At 45.4% G+C, this 25,853-nt stretch overlaps 1 protein-coding gene across 1 annotated transcript in view; it reads left to right on the top strand.

Moving 5' to 3' along the window:
* Positions 1-23,816, top strand: part of LOC119399541 (angiotensin-converting enzyme) — a 65,075-nt gene extending 41,259 nt beyond the window's left edge. Inside the window, exons 4-14 of the mRNA XM_037666351.2 lie at positions 3,797-3,899; positions 4,031-4,174; positions 4,831-5,022; positions 6,926-7,023; positions 12,952-13,121; positions 14,686-14,810; positions 15,133-15,231; positions 16,479-16,623; positions 22,423-22,521; positions 22,592-22,714; positions 23,503-23,816. Of these exons, the coding sequence (XP_037522279.1) occupies positions 3,797-3,899; positions 4,031-4,174; positions 4,831-5,022; positions 6,926-7,023; positions 12,952-13,121; positions 14,686-14,810; positions 15,133-15,231; positions 16,479-16,623; positions 22,423-22,521; positions 22,592-22,714; positions 23,503-23,755 (1,551 nt within the window). The 3' untranslated portion in view covers positions 23,756-23,816. The remainder of the gene's footprint in view (positions 1-3,796; positions 3,900-4,030; positions 4,175-4,830; positions 5,023-6,925; positions 7,024-12,951; positions 13,122-14,685; positions 14,811-15,132; positions 15,232-16,478; positions 16,624-22,422; positions 22,522-22,591; positions 22,715-23,502) is intronic.
* Positions 23,817-25,853: the final 2,037 nt, after the last annotated feature.

Genomic DNA, 25,853 nt, shown 5'->3' with positions numbered 1-25,853 from the left:
TGCACCCTAAAGCTTTACTGCACCCTAGAGTTACTGTAAATGTTACTTTTATGTGGCGGAGTTGCTCATCTGTTTTCGAAACGCCGCTAGCAATCGTGCACTGCAGAGAAGCTGATGCGCAGGCCGCCGCCGCTGCAGCGAACCGGTTTGTACTCCCGTGCCACAGTCCCGAAAGGAGACTTTCATAAAGGGACGCTTTTCACCAATACGAAGCAGCGCCGCATGTTCCTTGTGTCCTTGTCTATTAGGCACCGTGGAACGCCGCACAGAAGCCTTCGCGGTAGGGATGTCCGAAAAGCAAATTTTAGGTTCGAAGCGAACAGTGATTACGTCGAATAATTTTGAATCGAATAGTTCGAATAGTATGTATCACACATTATATATAAAAAAAAATTAGCATAAATATTGTCGAGGCCCAACTAACCTGCACAGCGTTTTTTTTTTTTAAAATTGGAACGAGGCATGTGAGACTGTCATTCTTTTTGCTGCAAGTAAACGCTACTAAACTAAGCGCTACGCTACTAAACGCTACTTTTAGTAGCGTTTAGTAGCATCAAATAGTAGCAGAATTTCAATTTCAGTAAGATGCAAGTTATAACCGATAAAATACGTCACACTTTAAAAATTACTATACATATAACATATTATAACATATAAGCCCGTATAAGAAGCTTTTAAACTTAAAAAATGATCAGGGGCGTAGCCAAGAGGAGGGTTCGGGGTTTCAACCCCCCCCCCTCAGAATTTTTCAATTTTGCTTGCGCATATATTCACGCACACATACAAACACACGCACGAACATACATCATAAAGTATGGTTGAACCCCCCCCCCCCCCGAAAAAGATTTCTGGTTACGCCCCTGAAAATGATTAATCTATGTCGGAGTAATATGTTAATTTAACCTTGAAGTGGGGCTTCGCGGCATTGCGCAATTTTGTTGGTTAGCTGCTTTCACGGCACTGCACTTGCAGGCTGCAGTGAAACCACCTTCACAGGTGGGTTACATGCCGTGCAATATACGCCTATTCGTTCATTATGAATACTTTGAAATTTCGAAACCTTAAATTCGTGTCGAAGCGAATTCGAATACTATAATATTCCTTCGAACATTCCTAGTGCTCGAATATTCGCACATGCCTACTTCGCGGTAAACAGACGCAGACAGTCTGCCAGTATGTCAGGACGGCAGCAAAATATTGTCTACCCTCGTTGCTCGCGAGGGTAACATGCACAAAACAACAAATTTAACCACTCTCGGTTGACCTGAAAAAAAGGTTAAAGATTTAAACCGCTCACATAGAGAACAGTGGTAGTTGCACGCTCCCCAGGCCTTCTGTAAACGCATCGTGTCTGAAGAAAAAAAGATCACAGTTTCACCGCAAGCGCGAAGCAATGAATGCGAAGGCAACAAATTGTAATGTTATACGAAGGAAGGCTGGCAGCTAACTCTTTTGGATCCGATCTCGCGTAACTATACAAAACGTTGGTGTAAGAGAATACGGCCGCTCCAGGGAGAGGTGCGCTTTTCGCAGTCTCTTCGCGTTGAGAGCGCGCGTAAAAGAGTATACGAGCCGTTCGCTGATGCCTGCGAGATAGCGAGCGCGCAAGCGATCGTGAACGCGCTTTTAGGATCAAAGTTCGCAGTTGCTGCTCAAGCAGCCCCCCCCCCCTCGCATCCCTCTATGCTCATTCAAGACGGGCGAGCCGTTTCGTTTCTGCTTAAGCAGCATCGACGGCAGGTCTAACACGGGGGGGAGGGGGGGATGTTATCGCATGCGCCCTCCGAGTGACGCAGATAGGCCAGCTCGTTTGATCTCTGCATCAGCCGCTATCGTCGCCGCTGCTCGCGAGCTTTTACATGCGCGGTGGGATGTTATCAATTTGGACTTTATACTGAACATGACGGCGACGACAAAAACCCGTCGAGAGTGCCGATATAATTGCTATCGCAAGAAAAGTAGCCACGTGACGGTCTTTGGTTGGAAAATAACTTAACAGCGTAGTCAACTTTAAGACTTTTCGACTTTAGGACTTTCTTTTTCTTTAGGACTCTAGAACACTCTCTCCCTAAATAAAAATAAAGCAATATATCCGTTGGCAGTTACGAACATGTACTCCCTATTTCCATATAATGAGAGCCATCTGTGAGTTCTACGTAGATCTTGTTCGTGGATCTGAAGGAATCTAAAGGACAGTTTTTGCAGTGTAGCGAAGCTCTGAAGCATTTAGATGAATCTAGATGAATTGAGTTAGAAGCATCTAGATGAATTGAGGAGATACACACGAGTTACAGGACGGACATACAGAACGGCGCGTAATGTGCACCTCAAAACCCAGAAAAATACAGAGAATAGTGCCGCTCATTCGTTGGGAAGGCACTGAGCTTAGGATGCATAACTCAGTGGAGACCTAAGCTGAAAATCGCCAAAAATTCGCCATGTCGCCATTCATAATTTTAGGTCGCCACGGGCCTCTCAAATTCGCCAATTTGGCGAAAAGTAGCCACCATTGGCAACCCTGGTTCCAAACATGCAGCCACCTCGGCTTATATGTATAAAGTGTGGGACCTGCGTGACGCCAACGCGACAGATGAGAAGACGACGGGGTGTCCCTTTTTTTTAAACTGCTGCGTACTTAAACGAAAAACAGGATTGCCGAAGCTTGCCCTGAGCCGCACAAGGCTTGAAACAGCGGAAATGGACGATTCTGAAGAATAATCTGGTTGCTTCTAGGCTTTAGCCAGGTAATACATGTTGTTTGTGGGTTGCTTCTAGGTCGTTACTAGGCTTTATCTAGGTGATGCTAGGATGTTTCTGTGTTGATTCCCATCGCAGAGCTGTTCGAGATAAACCACAGACAGTCACAGACACGACACGGATGTTAAAACAGCAGAGAAAGAACCTTGCGCTGAAACCAAGCGTTCGCACCTCTCATAGATCTACGGGCACGTCGTCGCTCGCGCATGCCTTCCGTCGCTTCCGGGTCTTCTCGCAGCCGCGCCGTGGCCTTTCACGTTATCTAGTATTCTCTGGTTGTACGTACTCGGGGACTTCGGCTCGCCGCCGTCGCTTCGCAGCCATTTATTATTGGGCTAATGGTTGCCTTCTTCATTTTTAGTGCAGCAGTGGTGAGTAGTGAAATTTAACCGATTTTTGTGGCACATACCGGTTTATGATCATAATAGCTTTTTGGTTCGTCGAACAAGGAACGATTTGCAAAACAGCGTCGGTGTTAGAATGGTAAATGGGTGCTAATGAGATAAAAAAAAGCTCGCTCGACAAGTGGTGCATCGGTACAGAATGCACGGGACTAACAAATGAGGAGGGTACAAAAAAAAGGATATCGGTTTAGGTCACCTTGATAAGTGTTCGTGGGTGGGTGGCGTGGACAAAGGCCATGATCCCGGTATTTTTTTCCAGAAATGGCCCCCTGTATGCAACGGCACTAGTAACAAGTCATCCCTCGAAACTTTGGCTCCAACGACCGACTGAGTTCTACGCATTTCTGCATCGCTCCCAATTGTTGGCTTGTCTTGCCCTGGAATGTTTATTAAATTCACCTAATTCATGATTCAACACTTTTTTTTACGAAAGATGACATTATCACCATTGTGGCATGCAGCAACTGCAAAACAATAGACGACATTCACATAGTTTTGAACAGTTGAAATTTCCTCGTGAGTTTTCAAAATGCTCGGGCCCGTGTAGATGTCGGTGTTTTCTTTTTAATAACACGATAATGCTTTGTATTATAGGCAGCGTTTCCTGCGTATTTCGTCACTTCTCATTATTTCAGATGACAAAGCTTATCGCCGAGATGCAGGAACACCACGCTTCAGCAAAAATCTGTCCGCGGTACAGCTACCCTTATCAGGACTGTCGTTTATCTCTGGATCCAGGTAACCTTACTGCGTTTCTTTTTCTAACTTCTATCAAATTTCGCCGGTGCTTATATACATCTTTACAGCCACATCCGAAGTTCGTGCTAATGTAACAGTATAGCGTTTATCTTCTGTAAATTCTCTTCTAGAGATTATAAATACTATGCGAACATCGAGGGATTACTGTGAGCTCCTCCACGCCTGGAATGAATGGCGTAGATTTGCCGGGAAGCCCATGCAGCAGAAATTCCTGCGCTACGTTCAACTTCAAAATGAAGCTGCTATACTGAGCGGTGAGCCACGTGCCTGTTGAACTTTCGCTGACATAGAAATGCAAATGTAGCACACTGACGCGTAATATACAATCGATTCCTGTATTACATATGTGGGTAGTCTTAGAATTTATATTCAATTGCAGAGCTTCACCAGCACCTCGTGAACCTAACGCTATTTTTAGCGCACGAGGAGCGCAGGTGACAATGCACATAAAGCACACATGCACTCACAAGGCGCCTGTGTATGCATCTCTTTTATGGGCGATATCGTACATGCGCCTTCTGCTTCAGCATAAGCGTTACCAGCCACAATGCCTAAGGCTTCCGTCCGGCCTAAAATATTAATAATAATCTTTCTTTATGTATTCAGTCAATCAGTCAGTCAGTGAGTCAGTCAGTTAGATAGTTAGTTAGTTTGTTAGTTATTTAGTTAGTTAGTTAGTGAGTCAGTTAGTTAGTTACCACGCATTTTTTTCAGTTTGGGCCTTTCACACATCACTCTTTAGATCATTCTTTATCACTCTTTAGAAATAATGCGATAAACCCCGCAAGTAGCTATAATGCCTTTTGGAGCTTTCGTTATTTAGTGCAGAAAGCTACCTTTTTTTTTCTTTTATTTTTTTAATTCACATCTCATTCGAGCGATCTCGGGTGCTCGACTATTTCTGTTACAGGATTTCACGATGCCAGTGTCACGTGGATAGGTGCCTACGAAGACGACGACTTCGAGCAAAAAATGGCACAAATATGGGAACAGATCAAGCCACTGTACATGCATCTCCACGCTTACGTGCGCTCGAAGTTACGTGATGTGTACGGCTGGCAAAGAGTCTCGAAGTTCGGTCCTATTCCGGCTCATTTACTTGGTAAGTTTATTTTCCAGTGGAAAGAATAGATGGAGCCCATCTGCGCCGTTGAACTTGGAACTTTGTGCAGCATAACTTGTCCCACTGCAGTGTAAGGGCCAGGCGTTCACGAAATAATCTTTTGAAATTCCCAACTGTTGTACAATGGTGGTTCTTATTTTACATTGGTTTGTTGCTCACCTACAATACATATTGCTTCCACATAAGTGGTATTGTACGGTATTGAGAACTTTATTGGGGTCCTGAGAATTCAGTCTGGGACTATAGTGCGGGCCGCTCCCACGTTGGGACAGAGACGCCAAGCCCCTCTGCCGCCATACGGGCCCTATAGGCAGCCCTGGATTGGTCTGCCAGCACGTGTCTGTGCAGCATCCACTGTCACCCCTGTTCGCCTTGAGAACCATCCCCGGCCAACGCCGAGCAGCGCCCGAGCATGTACTAAACGTGCATGCATGCATGTGTTGCACATCCTTGTGCACGTGCTCGCACCGTGTTTCACATGTGCATGTGCAACACGGAGGCCGAATGCGCGCTACTGGTGGATTAATTGCTGCGGGCCAATACTAATTTCCAATGGCATTACAGAGCTAGAAACAACGCAGAAAGTTAGGAAAATAAAAATACGCGCACGTTACTCTACGTGCCCTTCGTTTCAGAGCAGTTAGCACGCTTTTTGGGTGGCCGTGGCTTTATAGTTGACTACGGTGGCTGTGGAGCCGCTGTAGATGTCATCCAGAATTTAATATATGGTCCCTCTACCCCTTGTTTACGTAGTGCCTATATGAGTGCTGATATTTCAAACGAATTAGGTGCTTTTTCGTAATCAATGGAGGATATATCTAGAGGCTGGTTATAGTCCGCGTATTTCTCTATCACCTGATTGATAGTACGAATATGGTCTATTGACGAGTAGCCTATTGAAAATGTTGCTTGGTGCCTTGGTTCATTGAATACTGAGGTGGCCCTAATTCTATTCACTACAAAGTTCCTGTGTAAAGGTGTATATATATATATATATATATATATATATATATATATATATATATATATATATATATATATATATATATATATATATATATATATATATTTAAAGGGACCAGGGCCAATACTGGAGTTCCAAGGTCAATTTAAGTATATACTTGAAAGCACGCTTAAGCTGTAGCAAAGTACTGCTTTATATGCTTGCCTGAAGACCGTATGCAGCCGTAATTATCATGCCTTCACCGACATTTATAACCGCTTCTCTGTCCGTGAGGGCACTGACAACATCCAAGCGGTTTTCTGCAACAAGTGATTTCCAGGGTGCACCAGCTAACTCTAGCCAAAGTTTAAAAATAAGCCTACCCACTTTATGCCGTAAGTAACATACACTTTGTCGCGTTGTGTGCCCGTCACGAAGAGTTGAGCGCCCTCACGGATAGAGAAGCGGCCATAAATGTCGGTGAAGGCGTGGTGATTACAGATGGACACGGTCCCCACGCAATCATATGAGTCAGGGCTTTGATACAGTTAAAACAAGCCTTCCAGTACATACTTTATTGCCTTGAAACACCTAGGCACAAATACAATGATCATCTTTATCTCCAATATATTCAATATCGCTTCAAAAAAGCATTCAGTAAAATGAATCACGTCTATGCGGAGGAGCCAAAGCGAGAACAATTGGTTCTAAGATCTACTTCGGCTGATGACGTGCCTTTACTATATCTTCAATACATAGATAACTCAGGATGGAATGCACAAGCATTTTGTTATCAGAGGGTACTAGGAGACGAGAAAACGTGATGACACATATGGTGAAGCTGGTGAATGTCACATGTATAGTGAATCTAGTGAATGTCATAAGAAAGCGTACATGCATGCTGCAAATCCCTGTTATATTCTCTCTCACTCCTCATAGGTCACATACACGCTCAAAAATGGTCTGGAATTCAGGATATCACTATGCCCTATCCGAATAAACCGGCCATCAACATCACAGATACCATGTTGCAAATGGTAAGGTAAACTTAAATCATGCTGGGATGAGTGCAAATCGGGCGATTACTACTTCCTCTATGCGCTGTACAGTCACAATATGGAATATAGAATACAATGTTTTCAAACGTCGTGCAAAAAGCTCATCTATTTTATTGGGACTTACCATAAGTTAAGATGTCACATAGTATGTGACATCTCCTCTAACACAGCCATGATGCTGGTCAAACTTCAGTCGACTGCAAGGTGTTCGTAAACTGATAGCAAAGGTGCAGTGCAACCTGCACATCGGCAGCGATGCGGCCCATTACTTTTCTTGCAACCTTCATCCTTACCATCGTAGCCATTTCGCTAATCAGTGAGTGATTCACGCACGTGTTATTGTAAATTAGGGGTGTGCGAATATCAAATTTTTCGAATACGAATCGAATACGAATATCCACCTTCGAATATCGAATCGAATATCGAATATCAAAGGAAAAATGCCTTCACAGTAACAATATTTTATTTAACATGGAGCTTTTTTAAGAAAAGAAACATTAACAGCCTGACTGGCAACACAACATACACTGCTATCTCCAGAACACAATGTCTAGGCTAGCACAATGCACATCACAACACAAACAAATATCACGGCACAATGAAAGTAATGACTAGATGTTATCATGAAGAAATATGAGTTGCTCCACATGATCAGGAGCAGGCGCTCCCTTCTAACAGAGACACCCCCCCCCCCCCGCCACTGAAAAGGCACGCTCGCTTGGAACAGAAGTGGCTGGTATAGGAAGGTACATGGGGCAAAGCTTTGCTGCAGACTGGGGTATCTGAAGGTGCCTACAGTCCGCCACCAGTCACATGGGCCACTGTCTTACTGCAGAAGTGGTCCCGCATAGTGAACGAGTGGTAGTGCGGCACGTTACGGCCATATAATATTGAAAATGAACGATTACATGATTGCCAATAGCGCTGCACGTCGGAGATGCGCCAGCAATAGATCATACGTATTGGGGCGCTCGTCGCAGGCAGATATCGTGCCTCCGTGTACTTACGATGTGTATCGCTCCTCTCGGCAGTCTTGGGCAGTAACTAGTTACTAGTAACGCGTTACCAGTAACTAGTTACTTTTTTCAGTAACTTGGAACTGTAACTAGTTACTTTTAAGTTATAGGAACTTGTAACTGTAACACTGTTACTTTTTTATACAGTAAATGTAACGGGAAATAGCGTTACAGTTACTTTTCCATTTCCTCTCCACCTTTCGCCTTTCCACAACGCCGCTCCCCTCGCAGTTTGGTAGGGGAAGTCGCTAACACTAAGTTCGCGTCGGTTTTTTTTTTTTTCGACATATATATTCTTTTGTTTACTTGAGCTGCTAGCTCTGTTCTCGGTGTACTGGTCAATCATTTGGACGCCAAGTTTAAAGTCTCCTTCGTCCGAGGTTCAGGGCTAATCGTGTTTGAGAAGCGGCTAGAAAGCAGCAGAGCGCAAAACGGTCGAGAGCCAGAAATACCGTGAATACAATCTTTTTACAAAACCTCTCTGGAACTGATCGTAAAAGGTTAACTCCGACTCGCAGTTTTCTGTCGCCCCCCAACTTCGTTCGCGAGCCAGCGTCATCGCATTGTTTAGGTCAAAGCTATGTCCAGTTGTTCAGTAGTGTTCAACAAGCTCCGTCTTAGAACGCGTTGCATGAGTTGCTTTAGCAATGTCCCGTTTGTCGATCCTTTCCTGCCCGTCTGCCGCGGTGGTATAGCTGTTACGGTGCTCGGCTGCTGACCCGAAGGTCGCGGGTTCGATCCCGGCCGCGGCGGTCGTATTTCGATGGAGGCGAAATGGTAGATGGCGTATTTCGATGGAGGCGAAATGGCCCGTGTTTTAGATTTAGGTGCACGTTAAAGAACACCAGATGGTCGAAATTTCCGGAGCCCTCCACTGCGGCGTCTCTCATAATCATATCGTGGTTTTGGGACGTAAAACCCCAGATAGTGTTATTATTATTGTGATCCTTTCCTGCCCGTTTTGCCGATGTTAAGTCGGGTCGCAATCCCCGCATCGTGCTTGTAGATTTTCACGAACGCATGTTCCAAGGAGAGCTTTGCGCCCAGCGTACGCAGAGCCCTCCGAACAGGGTCTGATACACCTTGCTTAGGAAATAGACACAATGGACGTTGTCTTCACTCGTGACGCACTCCCCGTTCCTCTTCGCATGCGCTTCTGGGTATCGCAATAAGCGTTCTAGAATAATGCTGTCGTTCCAGTGCATCAACTACGCTTTCCACTTCTGGTGTCCAAGGACGTTTATTATTATTATTTGCAAATAAAGTCATTTTCACCAACGGTGCACGAACAGATAAACTGATGCAACAAAATGAGGCGTACACAGAGAAGGCTGGTGTTGGGCCATCTTTAGGTTTCTTTCGTCTAGGGTTTTACCACGTGCAATTTTGGCTACCCCCGCATGGCTTCGCATTTAGTAATAGTAAATTAGTTTTAGTAAATAAATCCTATCATTTGGTTTGTTGTCGGTTACATAATTTGTACAGTAACGGCAAAGTAACGACGTTACTTTTTCAGAGTAACTGTAACTGCAACAAGTTACTATTGTAGACTCTGTAACTGCAACTGTAACAGAGTTACTTTTTTTGGCTTAGGTAACTGTAACTGTAACACTGTTACTTTTCACTGGTAACGTGCCCATGACTGCCTCTCGGCAACGTTTTTAGCTATACGAACGCAGCAGAAATGTGGAAGAGGAGTTATTTGATGCATGATAATCGAATCGCACATTCGAATTTTTCGAATATTCGAAGTTATCGAATATTCGAAACTTCTCGAATAAACGATTTTCGAATCGAATACGAATATTTCGAGTGTAATATTCGACGAATATTCGAAACTTTCGAATATTCGCACACCCCTATTGTAAATTCATACCTGCCTTAGCGCCCGTGATTCTTACCAAACTGACGCCTATCTGAGCAGTAGCATGTACTGAAATCTGCTTCTGAAAAGTGTATTGCTGAGGGTAATATTAACGTTGACAATATTGGCAATAATTTTTTCTACGATAATACTGGAAATCGTGCTCGGCTGAAGATCGAATACAATACTGAAAGCACTTTCCTGGTCATGTAAATTCATTGTCAGAACACTGGGGACCCTTGAACTACTCACCATTCCTTTCGTACCTCCGGCCACCACCATAAGCACGAGGCACCTCCGCTAACAATGCTCATCTGTGCATCAAAATACGTTGCAGCCAGGTGAGACGAACGACGTAACAATCAAGAACCAGAAGGATGAACTTATATTAGACGTTGAGCGAGGAACGGCGTCAAGAGACTACTTGCTACGTCACTCATCTCTGTGGCATGCACATCAGCTCTCATGATCCTTTTGGGAAACGAACACAACGAGGTCAATTTAGTGGCGGACAACACCGACTGAGCCAAGGCTCTGATTTTGGAGTGTTAGGCAATACGACAATGTTATGAACTCAGTAGGTTGTTGTTATTTCTTTCGCAACCCAAGTTGTCCAAAGAAGCCAAAAAGGCGTTACAAACTGATATTAATAAAGTTCCTGGTCTCTGCCGAACAGACCTTATCCCCTTGCTGGATACTCCCGAAAAGCGGGCATTATTCCATGAATACCCATGCCTACTACGAGGCACTTTAACAGATGAAGGCTACCTAAACGTCTTGAGTATTCTTTTCTGTGCTTTAGGCCTGGTACCACCTTAGGTCTAACACAAGGTTGATTTATAGATACAGGCTGCTTAAAAGCTTCGACAGTTGGTTTCTTTGCTTCAGACCAGGCAACATTCTTTTCTACAAAGTTTTCTACTCCAAACATCTTCGACTGAACGAAGCAACACTTTTTTTTAAATGGAGGTATGTAGAAATGAGTGTCGTCAAGATGTTGTCTGGGTGGGTGCAAAGCCATGTTGCATCGCGGCTGCGGGATTGGGAGTGCACTGGTGTAGGTTGGGTGGAGGCAAGTGCTGGTGTGGTTCGGGGAGGGGGAGGGGCAAATGCCCCTTTTTCACGCTCCAGGCGACGCCCATGTATGTAGACGTGAATGTGTCATCTTAGGTTCCAAAGCATGGTGCCCTGACCATAAACAAAAGTTCATGTCACCGCTACGCAATGCAACCACGTGTCATCGAACGCAAATAACCAATTAGGTTCGTCGGCATTTAAGAACCTATCTGGGTAACTAGTGCTCCAACTTAATATCAAGCGACGAAATCAAGGATGTTAAATTGCGCGCTCTTAAGCCTTATGCTTTCGTGAGAAATCGCAAACGTGCTTTGTGTGTGTAACCCCACACAATTTCTCTAACTCGTTCGCCAAAAATATTTCTCTGTAATCTTGAAACTCGCAACAACGTAGGCCGATGTCATGGTAATCATGCGCCTGGAACGAGCCGTACAAACAGATGTCACGCCGTCTTTCTGGGCAGGGTCAATAACGCTAAGGTGCTTCTTTAGAACTCCTACTGGACTTCTGCGATTATCCTTGCTGAGAGTCTTTCTTATCACTACAACTCTCATGATTCTTTCAAACAAACGCGGATTAACTCTTATGGAACGTTTGCTAATATGAAAATAGGCTTCAGCGTTTATGTTCGGGAAAGGAAGTTTCCGACTAGATGGCACCGTTGCCTTCACCGCTGAAGGATTTACAAGGATTGTTCTTTTACAGCATAGAGTAGGAAGAAACACTAGGTAATGTGGCAAAAAGCTGTTTAAATATAATAAATGTGTCCGCTCTAGTGTGTTGTCGAATACTTTATAATTCGTAGAACAAGACACCACAGCCAAACTTTTGACAGATACGAAAACCCCTTGTAAGTATCACATACTTCGTAGTGAGGGCGAAACGTGCAAAGTGTCGTATGGACCGTGAGAACTCGCAAAGTTTACTACAGGTTGACATCATCTATAAACTACTTTATGCTGCGGTAGGCAGGAATCGGTGAGATATTGCAATTTTACCTGCTGGATGTTTGCTGCCGCGCTAAATAAATGAAATGGAAACACCCCCGATTCGCAACCAATGAGCATTCATGTGGCTAACAGCTATCATTAAGCTCCAATGAAAGACAACATTGCGCCCTAACAAGCAAGACATAAAAGAGTGCCGGCGTCATGTACGGGCAACCAGAACAAACCATCAAAAAGTATATAACCTTACTTTCAACACAAGCATAGGCAGAAGGGTGACTGCTATTAATCATCATACCATGTGGTGAAGCCGCATACTCACAAGGGTTCAGCACAGAGGTACAAGACGCGACATCTGCTTTGTTTTGGCCTTCCCCGTAGTCCTGGATGGGGGGGGGGGCTGTTTGAGCATCACGAAATGATTATTAACGAACTCACCCAACTTTCCACTGCACTCAATTGCATATCTGTGAGTATTGAACCTCTGCTGTCTAGTGACACCATCTTCATCGGCCGCGATCGCTAGTTTCCCAGCTACGGTGACGCTGACTTCCGCCTTAGGGAAGAAGGTAGGCTCACATGTGGACTTGAAAATTGCGCAACGCTGCTGTTGAAGACTTGTGAGCGGTTCCAGTAGGTTTCTTGCGAGAAACTGGTGCATTATAAAGCAATCCCGGCAATGAAGTCTATGGAGTAGTTCCCACTGAGACTACTAGTTGTGAATGCCAACGCATTTGGTGACGCTGGTAAGAAAGCGAACTGTAAACTCGATAACATGTGGGTGTAGCTTGGTGGAGCCCGCCGCCACCACACTATTCTGGAAGTTCGTCAGAGCTGTAAGAATGATTGGGCCACACAGCGGGACTTTGATATCATTGGGACTTCCTGTGAACGCGTTCGACGATACCAAGGTTTAAAGCGTACATTTGATAAGTAGTTTACTTTTTGGTGCAAGCGCGTGTTGGTGCTTTAAAAATGTAACCTGAAGGGTTTTTTTCGGCAGAACATGACTGTGCTTAGCATATTTCGGTATGCGGAGGAGTTTTTTACGTCCATGGGCCTTCCCGCAATGCCACGGACATTTTGGACGCGATCGGTTCTGGAAAAGCCGTGGGACAGGAAAGTTGTTTGTCATCCTTCAGCTTGGGACTTCTACATCAACGACGATGTCAGGTTTGTTCCTAACTTCATTGGTTGTAACGCTACTGATGCTCTCCTGTATGGTGCTGTCACCTGTTCAAGAAAGAAATGCAAAACACCTCAAATATAGCTTCAAGAAAAAATACTTAAGATAACCGAAGCATAGAAGCATAGAAGATACACGTAGCACGTCGGCAGGATAACCGGTGGTCATTAAGGGTAACTGACTGGATTCCAAGAGATCGCAAACGCGTGAGGGGGAGACAAAAAATTAGGTGGGTAGATGAGATTAAGAAGTTTGCAGGTATAACGTGGCAGCAGAAAGCACAGGACCGAGTTGATTGGCGGAACATGGGAGAGGCCTTTGCCCTGCAGTGGGCGTAGACAGGCTGATGATGATGATGATGACCCGAAGCAGACACAAGGACTAATGCTTTTTACTTGTGGCCATCTCTTCGTCAGAATCCGTCGCTTAAAGGGGTCATGAAGCACCCCTTGGGCTGATTAAAAAGACACATCCTGCGGAAAGCTGACACGGCTATGAACTGCCGTTCATAGCCGTGTACGGTCATAGCCATGACACGGCCGCTGTACGTCGCAAGAGACATAGCATGCTTATTGGCCGATAGCCGACGTAAATCGAGAGCGGCGTTCGGATCAGATGCGCTTCTTGCCGCGGGGTGCCGCCACTTGCCGGCGCCGCACTCCTCAGTACACGGTAGCCGCACTCGCGCAAGCGAATCACAGCGGGAGAGCGATCGCGTTTCATGACGCGCGCTGGCGTAACTTCTTTCCCCCATGCCATCCCTCCCTGTCTAGCTTCCAGTGCGCTCGCCGGCACGAGAAAAGAGAGAAAGCGCTGGGAGCGTGCGCCAAACCCCCGTAACTCCGCTGATTCTTGATGGATTCGAGAAATTTTTGCGGCAATCGATTCGGGAGGCAGTACACCCCGATACTGAGGCCATTAGATCATTACTTGGAAAAGTGGTTCATGACCCCTTTAACATATCGGCTAGAGAACAAGCAAAAATGTCAAGCCTAACCAGCCGTGGCTGTCCATACGCTTAAGACAATAAAATTTTTCTTTCTTAACACGAACGCGATAGAGTCACCATTAATACAAGCGTATCAATTAAGTTAAGGAATAGCCAAAAAAAACTTGCGATATCGAGCATTTGTGCAGGAACAACGTCGCTCCGCCAAAAACTGCGAACTCTCATCAAACGGGCCCGGTGGCCTGCTGTGAGTCGTCTGCCATCTCGACGAAAATCAGCAGACGGCTCACACCTCAGTACTTCTTGTGCTCTCACCGCTTTCGTTGCGTTGAAACGATAAGCGGTACGAAGGTTGCTTCGCCCGCTGCAGCGGCTGTCATAGGCCAGCGTTTTGTAGTTACGCTAAATCGGATACTAAAAGAGTTAGATGCTGGCCTTACATCGTATTATATTCCGATTTCTTGGTATCGCGTACATTGCTTCGCGTTTGCGGGAAAACTGTGCGTTTCTACATAAACGGTACAACAGCGCATATATTTTCGTAAGCACTACCTGTTTGTTGTGTGTATAAATACAGCCTAAAATAACAAATGTCTCCTCAGGATCAAGCAATGTACGCAAATAAACATGGATGACTTCCTGACGGCGCATCACGAAATGGGCCACGTGGAATACTACCTCAAGTACGCCAAGCAGCACATCGTCTTTCGAAAAGGAGCTAACGCCGGTAAGGGCATGGCAACGTGTAAATAAATAAACTCATCTTGTGCAGCGCGTTTCACATCTTTGCCAATATGTGCATGTGCGCGCTCAGTGAGCAAAACGTAGACTACCCCCGTCCCCTCCTCCATTCGCAACAGGCTATAGCAAAGACTTTGTGTACATGTGCTGACCGATGGCGCTGAAAGCGAAACCGAAATTTAATTTAATAAGGTATCATCGTTTCCTTTTTTCCCCTTTACGACCAACAAAATTTACACTAATATTCATAAGGCCGAATTTAATGTTGATGTTAAGCGATATGACATGCCTGTTTTCCACCCAATTAGGTTTTCACGAAGCCATTGGAGATACGATTTCTCTTTCCGTGGCTACACCGAAGCACTTGAAAGCGGTTGGCCTCCTGAGGCACAGGTGGGAGGATTACGGTAAGCCGACAATGTTCGTTGTTATGTCATACGATTAATGATAGTCGATGACGTTGGAGGTTCTTCTCTCGCGCATACGGTGTGATTGTTTCGCAATGCACAAAAAAAATGCAAGATATACAGGGCATCCAAGCTAATTCTAGCCGGAGTTTAAAAATATGCCGACACATCCCATGACGTTGTGAAAAACTGCCTTTCGCTGACTATTGAGTGGAGTAAGTCACATTATTTTTTGTGTTCTACTTAACTACCCAAAATGCAAAATTAATTAACCAACTTTTGAAGCAACGAATGTGGGCAAAAAGCTTCCAATGGGAAACTTGTAGAGCGGTTTGCAAAACGTCAAATTAGACAGTTCATAACTTTCCATTTATTACGTATTAATGTTTTCCTGTTGGCTACAGATGCCCGCGAAATCCGCAAATATACCACGTAACAAGCCAGCTTTCGCGTCGTGATTGCAGTCCTTCCTAGCATTCCGCGTACAAATTATATTCTTCTCTCGCGGCAGTTAATGACATTGATAAGCAGACACAGTGGTTATCCCTTGGGCTGCCGCAAGCGACAGGTTCGTCATCGCACTGCTACGAGCATCGTCGCCGCCCTGTCGCTCTTCAAGCGGCAGCACACCCGACCAAACGGTCGTTTGCATGCGGAACGTTAGGGGGCACTGCAATCACTGCGCCCATAGGCGCACAGGTGGGCATGTATATTTTTGAATGAAGGAAAATTTTAAAGACTTGTTTTTCTTTGCTAGACACAACATTTATTGGAACTAACCGAGAAGAAAGCCAAGGAAAGTATAGTGGATGGTATTCGAGATAATAATGATGTAAATGGGAAGAAAGTAAAGTGGAAGAAAAGTATATTTTTGTATTTCACGGGCATCTGTTGTAAGCAGGAAAAAGCTAACAATTATTAGCCATAAACTTAGAAACTGTCTAATCAGCTGTTTTTGGAAACTGATCTACAGCTTTCCAGATGGAATTTTTTGGTTAGCTTCGTAGCTTCAGAAGTTCGTCAATAAATCTTGCCTAATTAAACAACGAAACAAAAAACAAAAATATTGTGATTTGCTTCATGCCATAGTCAGAAACATGCATTTGGTCGCGTATTCATAGATTGTGTCGGCCTATTTTTAGACTCTGGTTAGAGTTAACTGGGACATTCTGTATAAGCCACGAGTGGTCACTGTAAAGTGAGACCAGTATCGCTTATTTCTTTTTTTTCTTCCTGCTCTTTCACAGAAACCGACATCAACTACCTGTTTAGCATTGCATTAGATAAGGTGGCCTTCATTCCATCTGCGTACGCCTACGACCTGTGGAGATGGAATATGTTTAAAGGCGTCTACTCACCTCATGAGTATAACAAGGCCTGGTGGATGCTGCTGTGAGTGACTAAACATTCCTGCCTTTGGCACATGAATGGGTATTCAGTTTTCGCTGTTTCTCAGTGCCGTCAAATGCGAAATTCAACGTGTCTTGTTTGTTTGGATTCACTTGAGAAGACAAAGCGAGTGCGTGTACGTTTATGAAACGCTGTTAACACAATGTGCGAAAACACAAGGAAGATACTCGCAGGCTCCCGTATCCAGTCGCCAAAGGCGACTCGCATGCGAAAGCCATCTTCTCCTTGTTCACCTCAGACGATGTGTTGATCCTCCCCACTCAGCCTCCGAAAGCTTTGTGAACTTAACGTGATTTTGCACTTCCTCCAGTATCGCGTGCATTGCAAGGTTTTTGCACCTCACATCGTTTTGCACAGCCTGTGTGATCCATTCACCAGCCTTTGACCAAGCGACGATTTCATGCGATGACGTCATCATGTTACGTCGTGTTGTGACGTGGTCATTACATCATAATGGCGTTACTATGACTTACGAACTCCGGTGATCTGTGACATAGTGATGACTTCACACGGTGATGCTATTGATGGCGTCAAGTTACATTGAGGTTATGTGACTTTTGCTACGCCGATTGCACGAAGGCATTTATTGAGTATCACGTAATTTTTGACCTCCTTTTATTAGTCGTTTTCTTGCATCATTCTTGTTGACGCCGACACAGGTCTCGCGATGTATCGTTAGATGTCACGAAATCCCAGCAGGTCTCATGAAGTATCGTCGACTAAATTTCGTGACTGCGGCCCGTTAGCTGAGTTGAGCTTGAGACCCTTGCTCTGCACGCTGCGTGGTGATTTTAAAGAGAGCTTTACTGGCCTAGTAGAGCGACTTTGGCAGTGCATGAGAGTTAAACCTTGAAGTGAAGAAGTTATAGTAAGTTACTCGGCGCCTCCGCCGCCTTGCCAGCCGCGTCCACGTGACTAACCACGTGACTCACCGATAGCTTAGAAGGGAGACGGGGCCGCTCTTTTTTAAGTGCGTAGCACTTTAGGGGTCCGGCTTGCGTTCGTCGCCGTCTCATGTCGCATACTCACGCAGTGGTAAATACAGGCCTAAAACAAGGCTAACAATGCTCAAAATCAGCGCGAATTAAACTAACAAGGTCTAATATAATATGAACTACAGAAATAACCAAGAATTAATCGCAATAATTTACCTGAAAACGCGGAAAACCCCCCTTAAACATGCGGCTCATACCCGTGCCGTGTAAGAAAGCCCGCTACCGCCTCGGCAAGCGCGTGATTGAGCAAGCCGTGGCAAGCGCCAAGGAAATCTCTGAGTTGCCCCTGCTACGCAGTCTCTTATGTTTCACGGTAGTGGAGCTGCATTAAGTGGATGATCTAGATTCTAGAACTTCACCAAGACATGGAAAAGAACGACATTTGCACCGGATTTATTTATATATTTATTTATTCCCTCTGTCGTTCTTTCTTTCTTTCTTTCTTTCTGTCTTTCTTTCTTTCTTTCTTTCTTTCTTTCTTTCTTTCTTTCTTTCTTTCTTTCTTTCTTTCTTCTCTCTGTGTAAGAACACCTCCAATTCCTTTAGGCTTACAGTTCTGCGTGTCGAGGAGTCACGATGTTGATTCTCCCGAAGCAGAGAAGCGCCGCCATCTCGACGCTGGGCAACGTTCGCTCCATTCCAGCGCACGCATTCAGGCACTCAAACCGAAGAACTCTCGGCGTCTACCGCCCCATGATCCTGCGACTTCGTTTTAGTTCGACGCCTGTTCGCCTCTCGCGGTGGGCTGCAAAGATTATGCCGCGCTTTCGGCGGCCATTCTGCGTCGCCTGTAGTTTGGGCTCGTTGACCTACCGACGAGAGGACCTGCTTGAGCGAGAGACCGGCGTTCATCCCATGTGTTTCCTGAAGATGTGTCGAACATGAAATGTCTTGTTGGCTGAATTTGCTTGCTTTCCTTCCCTTTCGTACCCCCCCCCCTTCCCTCCGGTTGACCAGGTGTTATAGGCTCCAGCAGCCCGTTGGTTGTGCACAGCATGCAGCAGAAGGAAGAAAGACAAGAAAAAAGAGGATTGAGCGGGATGCTGGCAAGGATGCCGGAGACAATAAGGTCGCCATATGAAAAGCTTTTTTCACATTTTAACGGCGGAGCTCTTTAAGCTTCAGTCTGCGAAGCGTTCGCCAGAAACTGTGCCTTACATCCCCGAGCGATCACGTCACCATGCGTCGCCTAGCAACGTGTTGGAGGGAGGAAAAGAGAAGTTGAGAGGAGGAGAAGTCGAAATACAAAAAAAAAATTGCCAAAGCTAAGCTAAGACGCGCGAGGCTTAAAACAGTAAAACTGGACGGTTCTGCTGTCTAATCTGGTTGCTTCTATCTTGTCTCTAGGCTTTAGCTAGATTAATCACGACACGAATGTCCAAACTCCAGAACCGAGCGTTCGCACCTCTCATAGAAGAGCCCTTCGTTTATCTCAGCTTTTTTCCTCTCTCTTTGTTTCTCTCTTCGTCTTCCCTTTTTTCTATCTCTTTCTCTCTCCGCTTCTTCCTCTCTTTCTATATTTATCTTTTTCTATCCTTCTATATCTTTCTCTGTCCATATCTTTTTATATCTTTAGTCCCGTTATTTCTCTCTTTTTCTTTCGATGGCTTTCTCTTTTTCTCTCTTAGTGAACCATACTTATATTTAGGTGCACGTTAAAGAACCCCAGGTAGTAAATTCGGCATGTCTAGCCCGCGTTTCAGAGGAAGAGTGGAAAGGTGGAGGGGAGAGGGGAAGGGGAGAGGGAAAGTGGAGAGGGGAAGGGGAGAGGGAAAGTGGATAGAGAGGGGAGAGGGGAGAGGGTGAGTGGAGAGGATGTGTGTGGAGAGGGTATGCGCATGCGCAGTAAGGGTGGTCACGCCGCACACCACCACCACCGGATTGAGCTCCGCCTTAAGATACTTCGCATCTAAAATTTAAGGAGACCTTCACTAAGGCATCTCTCATAATCATATCGTGGTTTTGGGCCGTTAAACCCCAAGTATTATTATTATTATATTATCCTTGTAAACCAGTGGTGAGTAGTGGAATTCGACCAATTTCTGTGGCACATACCCGTGATGATAGTCATTTTGGGGCTAATTGTTGCCTTTTTCATTTTTAGTGGACCAGTGGTGAGTGGGATTTGGACCAGTGGGATTTGGCCAATTTCTGTAAAGCATACCCGTTCATCATGATGATAGTTTTCTGATAGGCCGCACAAATTACAGCTAGCTTAACTGCTTCGCTGTTAAAAACTCACAGGTTCCCTAATGCATTCATCTAAGACGACTCAAACGCGAAAGCCACCATCATTCTCTTCTGAATCGATGCATTGATCCTACCCCTCACACTCCGAAAACCTAGGTTCACATAACGTGGTTCTGCACTACCTCCATGATCGGAGGGACCTGACATGGTTTTGCACCGCCTTTGTGATCGGCCCACCTTTGACCAAGCAACGACCTCATGTGATGACGCCATCATGTCGCGTTACGTCTCATGACGTCATGCTGACGTCACAAATTCTGGCAATCTGTGACGTCCTGATGTCGTCATATGGTGACGTCATGTCGTGTGGACCATTCTTTGCATCGCTCGTGTTTCCCCGACACCGCCGACGCGGGACGCCGACACCGACGGTCAATTTTCGCGTTTGATGAGGCATCTAAGGCTTTTACCTTAATAGAACAAAAACCGGCCACGAGAGCACGAAGCCGTAGGTCGCTGATAGATAGATAGATAGATAGATAGATAGATAGATAGATAGATAGATAGATAGATAGATAGATAGATAGATAGATAGATAGATAGATAGATAGATAGATGCTCTCAAGATCGCAGAAATTCACTAAGAAATGGCTCGCATATAAAAATTGCAAGGGTTCCTTATGCATTCATCAAGGACGACTCGAAGGCGAAAGCCATCTTTTTCCTCTTAGTGGGAGTATTGATCCTGCCCCACCACCCTCCGAATGCTTTCAGCACCTCACCTGGTCTTACACTGCCTCCGTGATCGGCCCATCTTTTACCAAGCTACGATGTCGTGTGGTCATGTCTTGACGTCATGTGACGTCATAATGACGTGAGAAATTTCGAAAATCTGTGAATTCATGATGACGCGTGATGATGATATTTTGCATCTCAGTGCTGTCCCCGAGGCCGCAGGACGCCGACGGCCAATTTTCGGCTTTGATGAGGCATCTAACGCTTTCGCCCTAATAAAATTTCTTGGCGAGGCGGTATTCGATCCCGGGTACCCACGGTTCGAAGGCGGGCGTCGTCACCACTCGGCTAGCCAAGCACGCTAGAAGAACAAGCATCCATGGGAACCATATCATTGCGTTGCTGTGGGCTACAGAACTAGAAAAAGATTGAGAGAAGGAGAAACAGAGAATAGGCAGGAGCGCAGAGAAAGAGAGAGATAATGAAAGAAAGAGAAAGAAATAGAGAGAAACCTAGCATCACCGCGACTCTCCGAGCTTCCATAGCAAGCGAGTGGGGAGTGAGGTCAGGTTGAGAAGTAGTGATGTGAGGGGGAGGAGGAAGGAAAGGAGGCTGGGGAGGGTGCAGCATAGCATGGCCTTGTACGGTGTAATAATACAAGGGCGTAGGAAAGGGATGTGAAATTGAGGAGCAGTGATGTGATGGTGACGAGGAGAGAAAAGAGGAACGTAAAGCATTGCATATTATTTCAGCGAACTGCGAACGCGGGAACAGACAACGAACTAGGAAAAGCCGCTCGTCCGTTTCAGTTCCCGCGCATACCGCAAGGGCGAAGCAAAGAATGCGACAGCAAGAAATTGTAGTCTTATACGAAGTGAGGCTGGCAGCTAACTGTTTTGTGTCCGATCTCGCGTAACTACAAAACGCTGGTGTAAGGGAATATGGCCGCTCCAGGGAGAGATGCTCTCCGCACAGTCACCTCGGGTTGAGAGCGCAGCCCGTAGAAGGGTATACGAGCCGCCCGCTGTGATGGCTGTCGAGATAGCGCGCGCGCGCCAGCGATCTCGACCGCGCCCTTCGATTCAAAGTTCAGTGGCTGCTCGCGCGACAACCCCCTCGCCCACCTCGTGTCTTTTCATGGTCGTTAAAGACGGGCTGGGCGCTTCCTGTCTGCTTCGACGGCAGGCCTCCCGAGTGGGGTGTTGTTATCGCATGCAACCTCCGAGCGACGGAAATGGGCCGGCTCGTTCGATCTCTACTTCGGCCGTATTCATCGCTCCCACTCGCACGCATTTCCCCACGGTAGAACATGATGCGTGGGGGATCTTATCGATTTGGACTTCATATGGGGGACATGACGGTGACGGCGACGGCAAAAACCCGTCGAGGCTGTCCACATAGTTTCTATCGCAACAATAATATGAATTACCAACTAGCCCACCTGTTGATCCTTTTGTAAAGCATTGCATAGCCATGGATTGTAGGCATAACAAGGTGGTGGGACAGGGAAGTGAGGGTTAGGGGGAGTTATGTGATGGTGAGTAGGCAGGGAAAGAGGAGGGGAACACCACCAGCTCCCCTGTTTCTCCAGTTTTCGCACCACTAGTTTGTAGCTGCCCCACCTTTATGTAGTCCTCAGAATCGATCAAGAAATTGTACCTTCTATTACATTCGTGACAACGTGACTCAAGGGCAGTATTGAAGTGAAGTATGCCAAGCAGCGGCATGCACGTGTCTCCTAGCAGTCTCCTGTAATAATTGCTTGACTAAGTTAAACCTCGCATATCTCTTAACGTACGGCTCACTTCATTATAACTTTGTAGACAGAACGACATTTCTAAAACATTGTACTCTTTTACAGACTCAATTACCAAGGCATCTGTCCCGCCGTACGTCGGTCACCGGATGACTTTGATCCACCTTCAAAGTACCACATAGCGGCTGACGTGCCGTACATAAGGTAAAGATGCCTCCTGATTACTACAGCAACGCAATAAAGGACTGTCGCTCATAACGCTCCCTCCATGCAGGTATTTTGTGAGCATCATCCTGCAGTTCCAGTTTTACAAAGCACTCTGCGATGAAGCCAATCACGTCGGTCCACTTCATCAGTGCGATTTTTACCACTCGAAGGCAGCTGGTAGACTGTTTGGGTAGGTCAACTTCCAGTTTCCTTGTAAATGAGATCTCTTTGCTTATAACGACTGAGACAAGTAGAAGACAATCTGAGAATATCTCAGGACTTCACTGTTTATTCCGAGACTTTTTTAATGCTAGAAATGTAACAGGTAATTGCTTTTCTTTTTTCACTAATTTGACAATATATTTATTTGTGCCATTAGTAGAAATGTAGCTAGTAAATAAATAGCCTAGAATATTTCTCGTTTTCAATAGGTGTTTTCGTCATTTCCAAATCAGCTGAAGCAAATAATATTCCGAATAGTACTACTAGAAAGTCTGCTAACAGCTTTACCAAATGAAACGGCGAACGGTTCTATCGTCGTAATATGTTTCCGTCAAACCAAAATTTTTGTACAGCATAAGGAAATAAAGCTTGTTTGACGGTAATCCATACAGTCGCATGCTGATGAAAACCAAAGAAATAAAAAAGAGGACACTGGACTGACAAAAAAGCAGACCTGTCGGCTGGTGCTAAAACTAGCTTATTGTATTACGTGCCGACATAATATCTAGCATAATGCAGTATCAATGTTCCGCTACGTTCAGGTTTTCAGTTTTCATTTTCCATTGAAAAAGCTGGCCACTTTCATATAACTAAGCTCATGAGTGCACAAAAAGCTTCGTTAGTGTAACTATTTAGGTCAAGGAAGTAAATTCGATCGTTTGGGCCGTCATGACCTTATCCTCATATTACTTAGTCGGTCGTAAATGACGCATGAATGTCTACGGCAAATACGTGATGCCTCATTTCTACGCGCAGACATGTCATGGAGATGGGGTCTTCGAAGCCCTGGCCCGAAGTTCTGGAGATTTTAACCAGAGGGAAGACACGAGACCTGGATGCTGGACCACTCCTGGAGTACTTCATGCCGCTGTACAGATGGCTCAAAGCACGAAACAGACGCGAACATGTCGGTTGGAGAAGCTGGGACGCTCAATCGTGCCCAGGCATAACTACTTGCCCAAGAACAAATTGGTATGGCTACTACCATCCATGGGCAAGAGGGAAGTAGATCTAATGCGTGTATACACATCTACTTGTGAAATAAAGCAAAACCGAGTGTTTTTGCGCCATACGTGCTAGCCTGTAATAGTTTGTACTCTAACGTAATTCGAGTACGGCAGCGGACGCGCTGTGTCTTGTAATGCCAGGGCGTATTTGAATAAAACACTTGCCTTCTTTGTTGTCTTCAATTTTCGTTAGTTGTGGAAGTCCATTTTAGCTAAACTTTAAGCATTCACCTCTAAATACGAGCCCCGCTTGTTTCTATATGTTTGTTTCCCGTGGAGCATAGTATTAAAGAAGCCGTTTTCCTATTACTGTGACTAAATGAATGCGAAATCATATTCAGAATCAAGATGGCTAGTCTAATATGGCACTAGAATATCTTGTGTTCTCGATGGTTCTTGCTCCCTAATTATTATTTTCTTTATGATTTTGCGCCGCACAGGCCCTGTGTGAAAAAAAAGTCAAATTAGTCCCGCCCCAGGGAATACCGACGAGTGGGAGTGGGAAGATAGAATGACCACACTGCACGAAATTACAGTACGCCAGAGATTGCAGAGGCGTACATTCCCACCGGTTCACCCGAAAGGAAGCAAGAAACAGCCTGTCGAATGGTGACAGTTGAAAACCGATCCTCCCTGAGTCCAGCTATCATGCACATATTACACACAGATTTATACACGACAGACAAGTGCAGACATTACGACCCTACAGCCACTTTAGAACATGTCATATGGGAACGTCCAGGCATGATAAACAATAGCCGTGATGCAGCATTAAACAGCGACAGCCTCCGTGCGCGGGAGTCTGCGTTGCTCAGCCCGGACATGGAGCATAAACTCTGGGCCGTCCAGCGAGCCGAGGAAGCCCCCAAGGGCGAGCAACCCTAGCGCGAAGCCTAGGCGGGATCCAGGCCGATCCCATCGATTCGCAGGGCACTCAGTAAAGGTATTTGATTGATTCAGTCATGAATAGAAAATAAAAAAATGCTATAGAGACACTGATGCCAAAAAGAGAACTAGTACAATCAGAATAAAAGACCCGCAGTTTTGCTCGCATGATGCTTTGAAATATATTGCCGCGGTGTACAAGCTACTTAACGAAATTTGCCGTCAAAAGCGCCAGTATATATACTGCGATTTTGCGAAAGCAGTTCATCCCTTTTGAGGAACGAAGAATAATGTGGATTTGCGTAGATTATTTTTCAAAGAAACAGATAAGTTCGCACAATATCCGAGTCACTTCGCCAGCTGCACAGCACCGAACGGATTGTTCAAATAATGTCGTAACTCCAAATCTAAAGACGCCACGACAACATTGTGGCGCTTGGTACAGCTGCAAAACATATTTTGTAGAAAAGCTTGTAATAAATTCTTGCTAATAAATTGGAACATGGACTATAATTTTCAGCGTCCTTTTTTATATGTGAACAACATCGATGTAGATTATCACCTTGCCCTTTCTTGCCCTTAATTAATTATTTCATTCATTCATTCATTAACGCCCGTCATGACGTCATCGCTGATTGTGCCTGCATGGTGCCTCCGTGGATCCGTTTGTACAGCTTACGGCTCTTGAAGCTGTACCTTCATGCACCTTCACAGGTTTATATTGCCTGTTCTCTTGGTTTCATAGAGTATCGCCTTTTTTATGCCAAACGCATGAGTGTAATGAGTGCACGCAGTACGCAACGTTCGACCATCGTTCGTTCGGTTGGCAAACTGTGCTTCGGCTTCGAGGGTGAACAAGCATAACCAAGTAAACAAGCTTTCGCTTGCATAACCGGGCCTAGCCGAGCTAAGCCGCAGTCATTTCCTTAAACCCGAAGGTGTTGATGCCTCGGTCCACTAAGACTTCAGTGACGTATTTCCGTCACGGATATGAGGTTGATAATTTGGACGCTAATGGATGAGAAAGAAAAAAGCTATAAGAAAAAGTTCCTCCGCCGGGAATCGAATCTACAACCTCTCGCTCCGTGACGATAAGCGGCCGGCGCTTTACCGACTAGGCCACCGACGCACATGCAGGACACTCCACAAACGCACATGATATCTCTCACACACATTTTCCCTCGCATGGTGCTCTCCGTTGGCGGGGCTAGGTGG

The sequence above is a fragment of the Rhipicephalus sanguineus genome, chromosome 7, assembly GCF_013339695.2.
Source record: "Rhipicephalus sanguineus isolate Rsan-2018 chromosome 7, BIME_Rsan_1.4, whole genome shotgun sequence".
In the NCBI taxonomy this organism is placed as follows: domain Eukaryota; kingdom Metazoa; phylum Arthropoda; class Arachnida; order Ixodida; family Ixodidae; genus Rhipicephalus; species Rhipicephalus sanguineus.
This window is presented reverse-complemented; position numbering and strand designations above follow the sequence as displayed.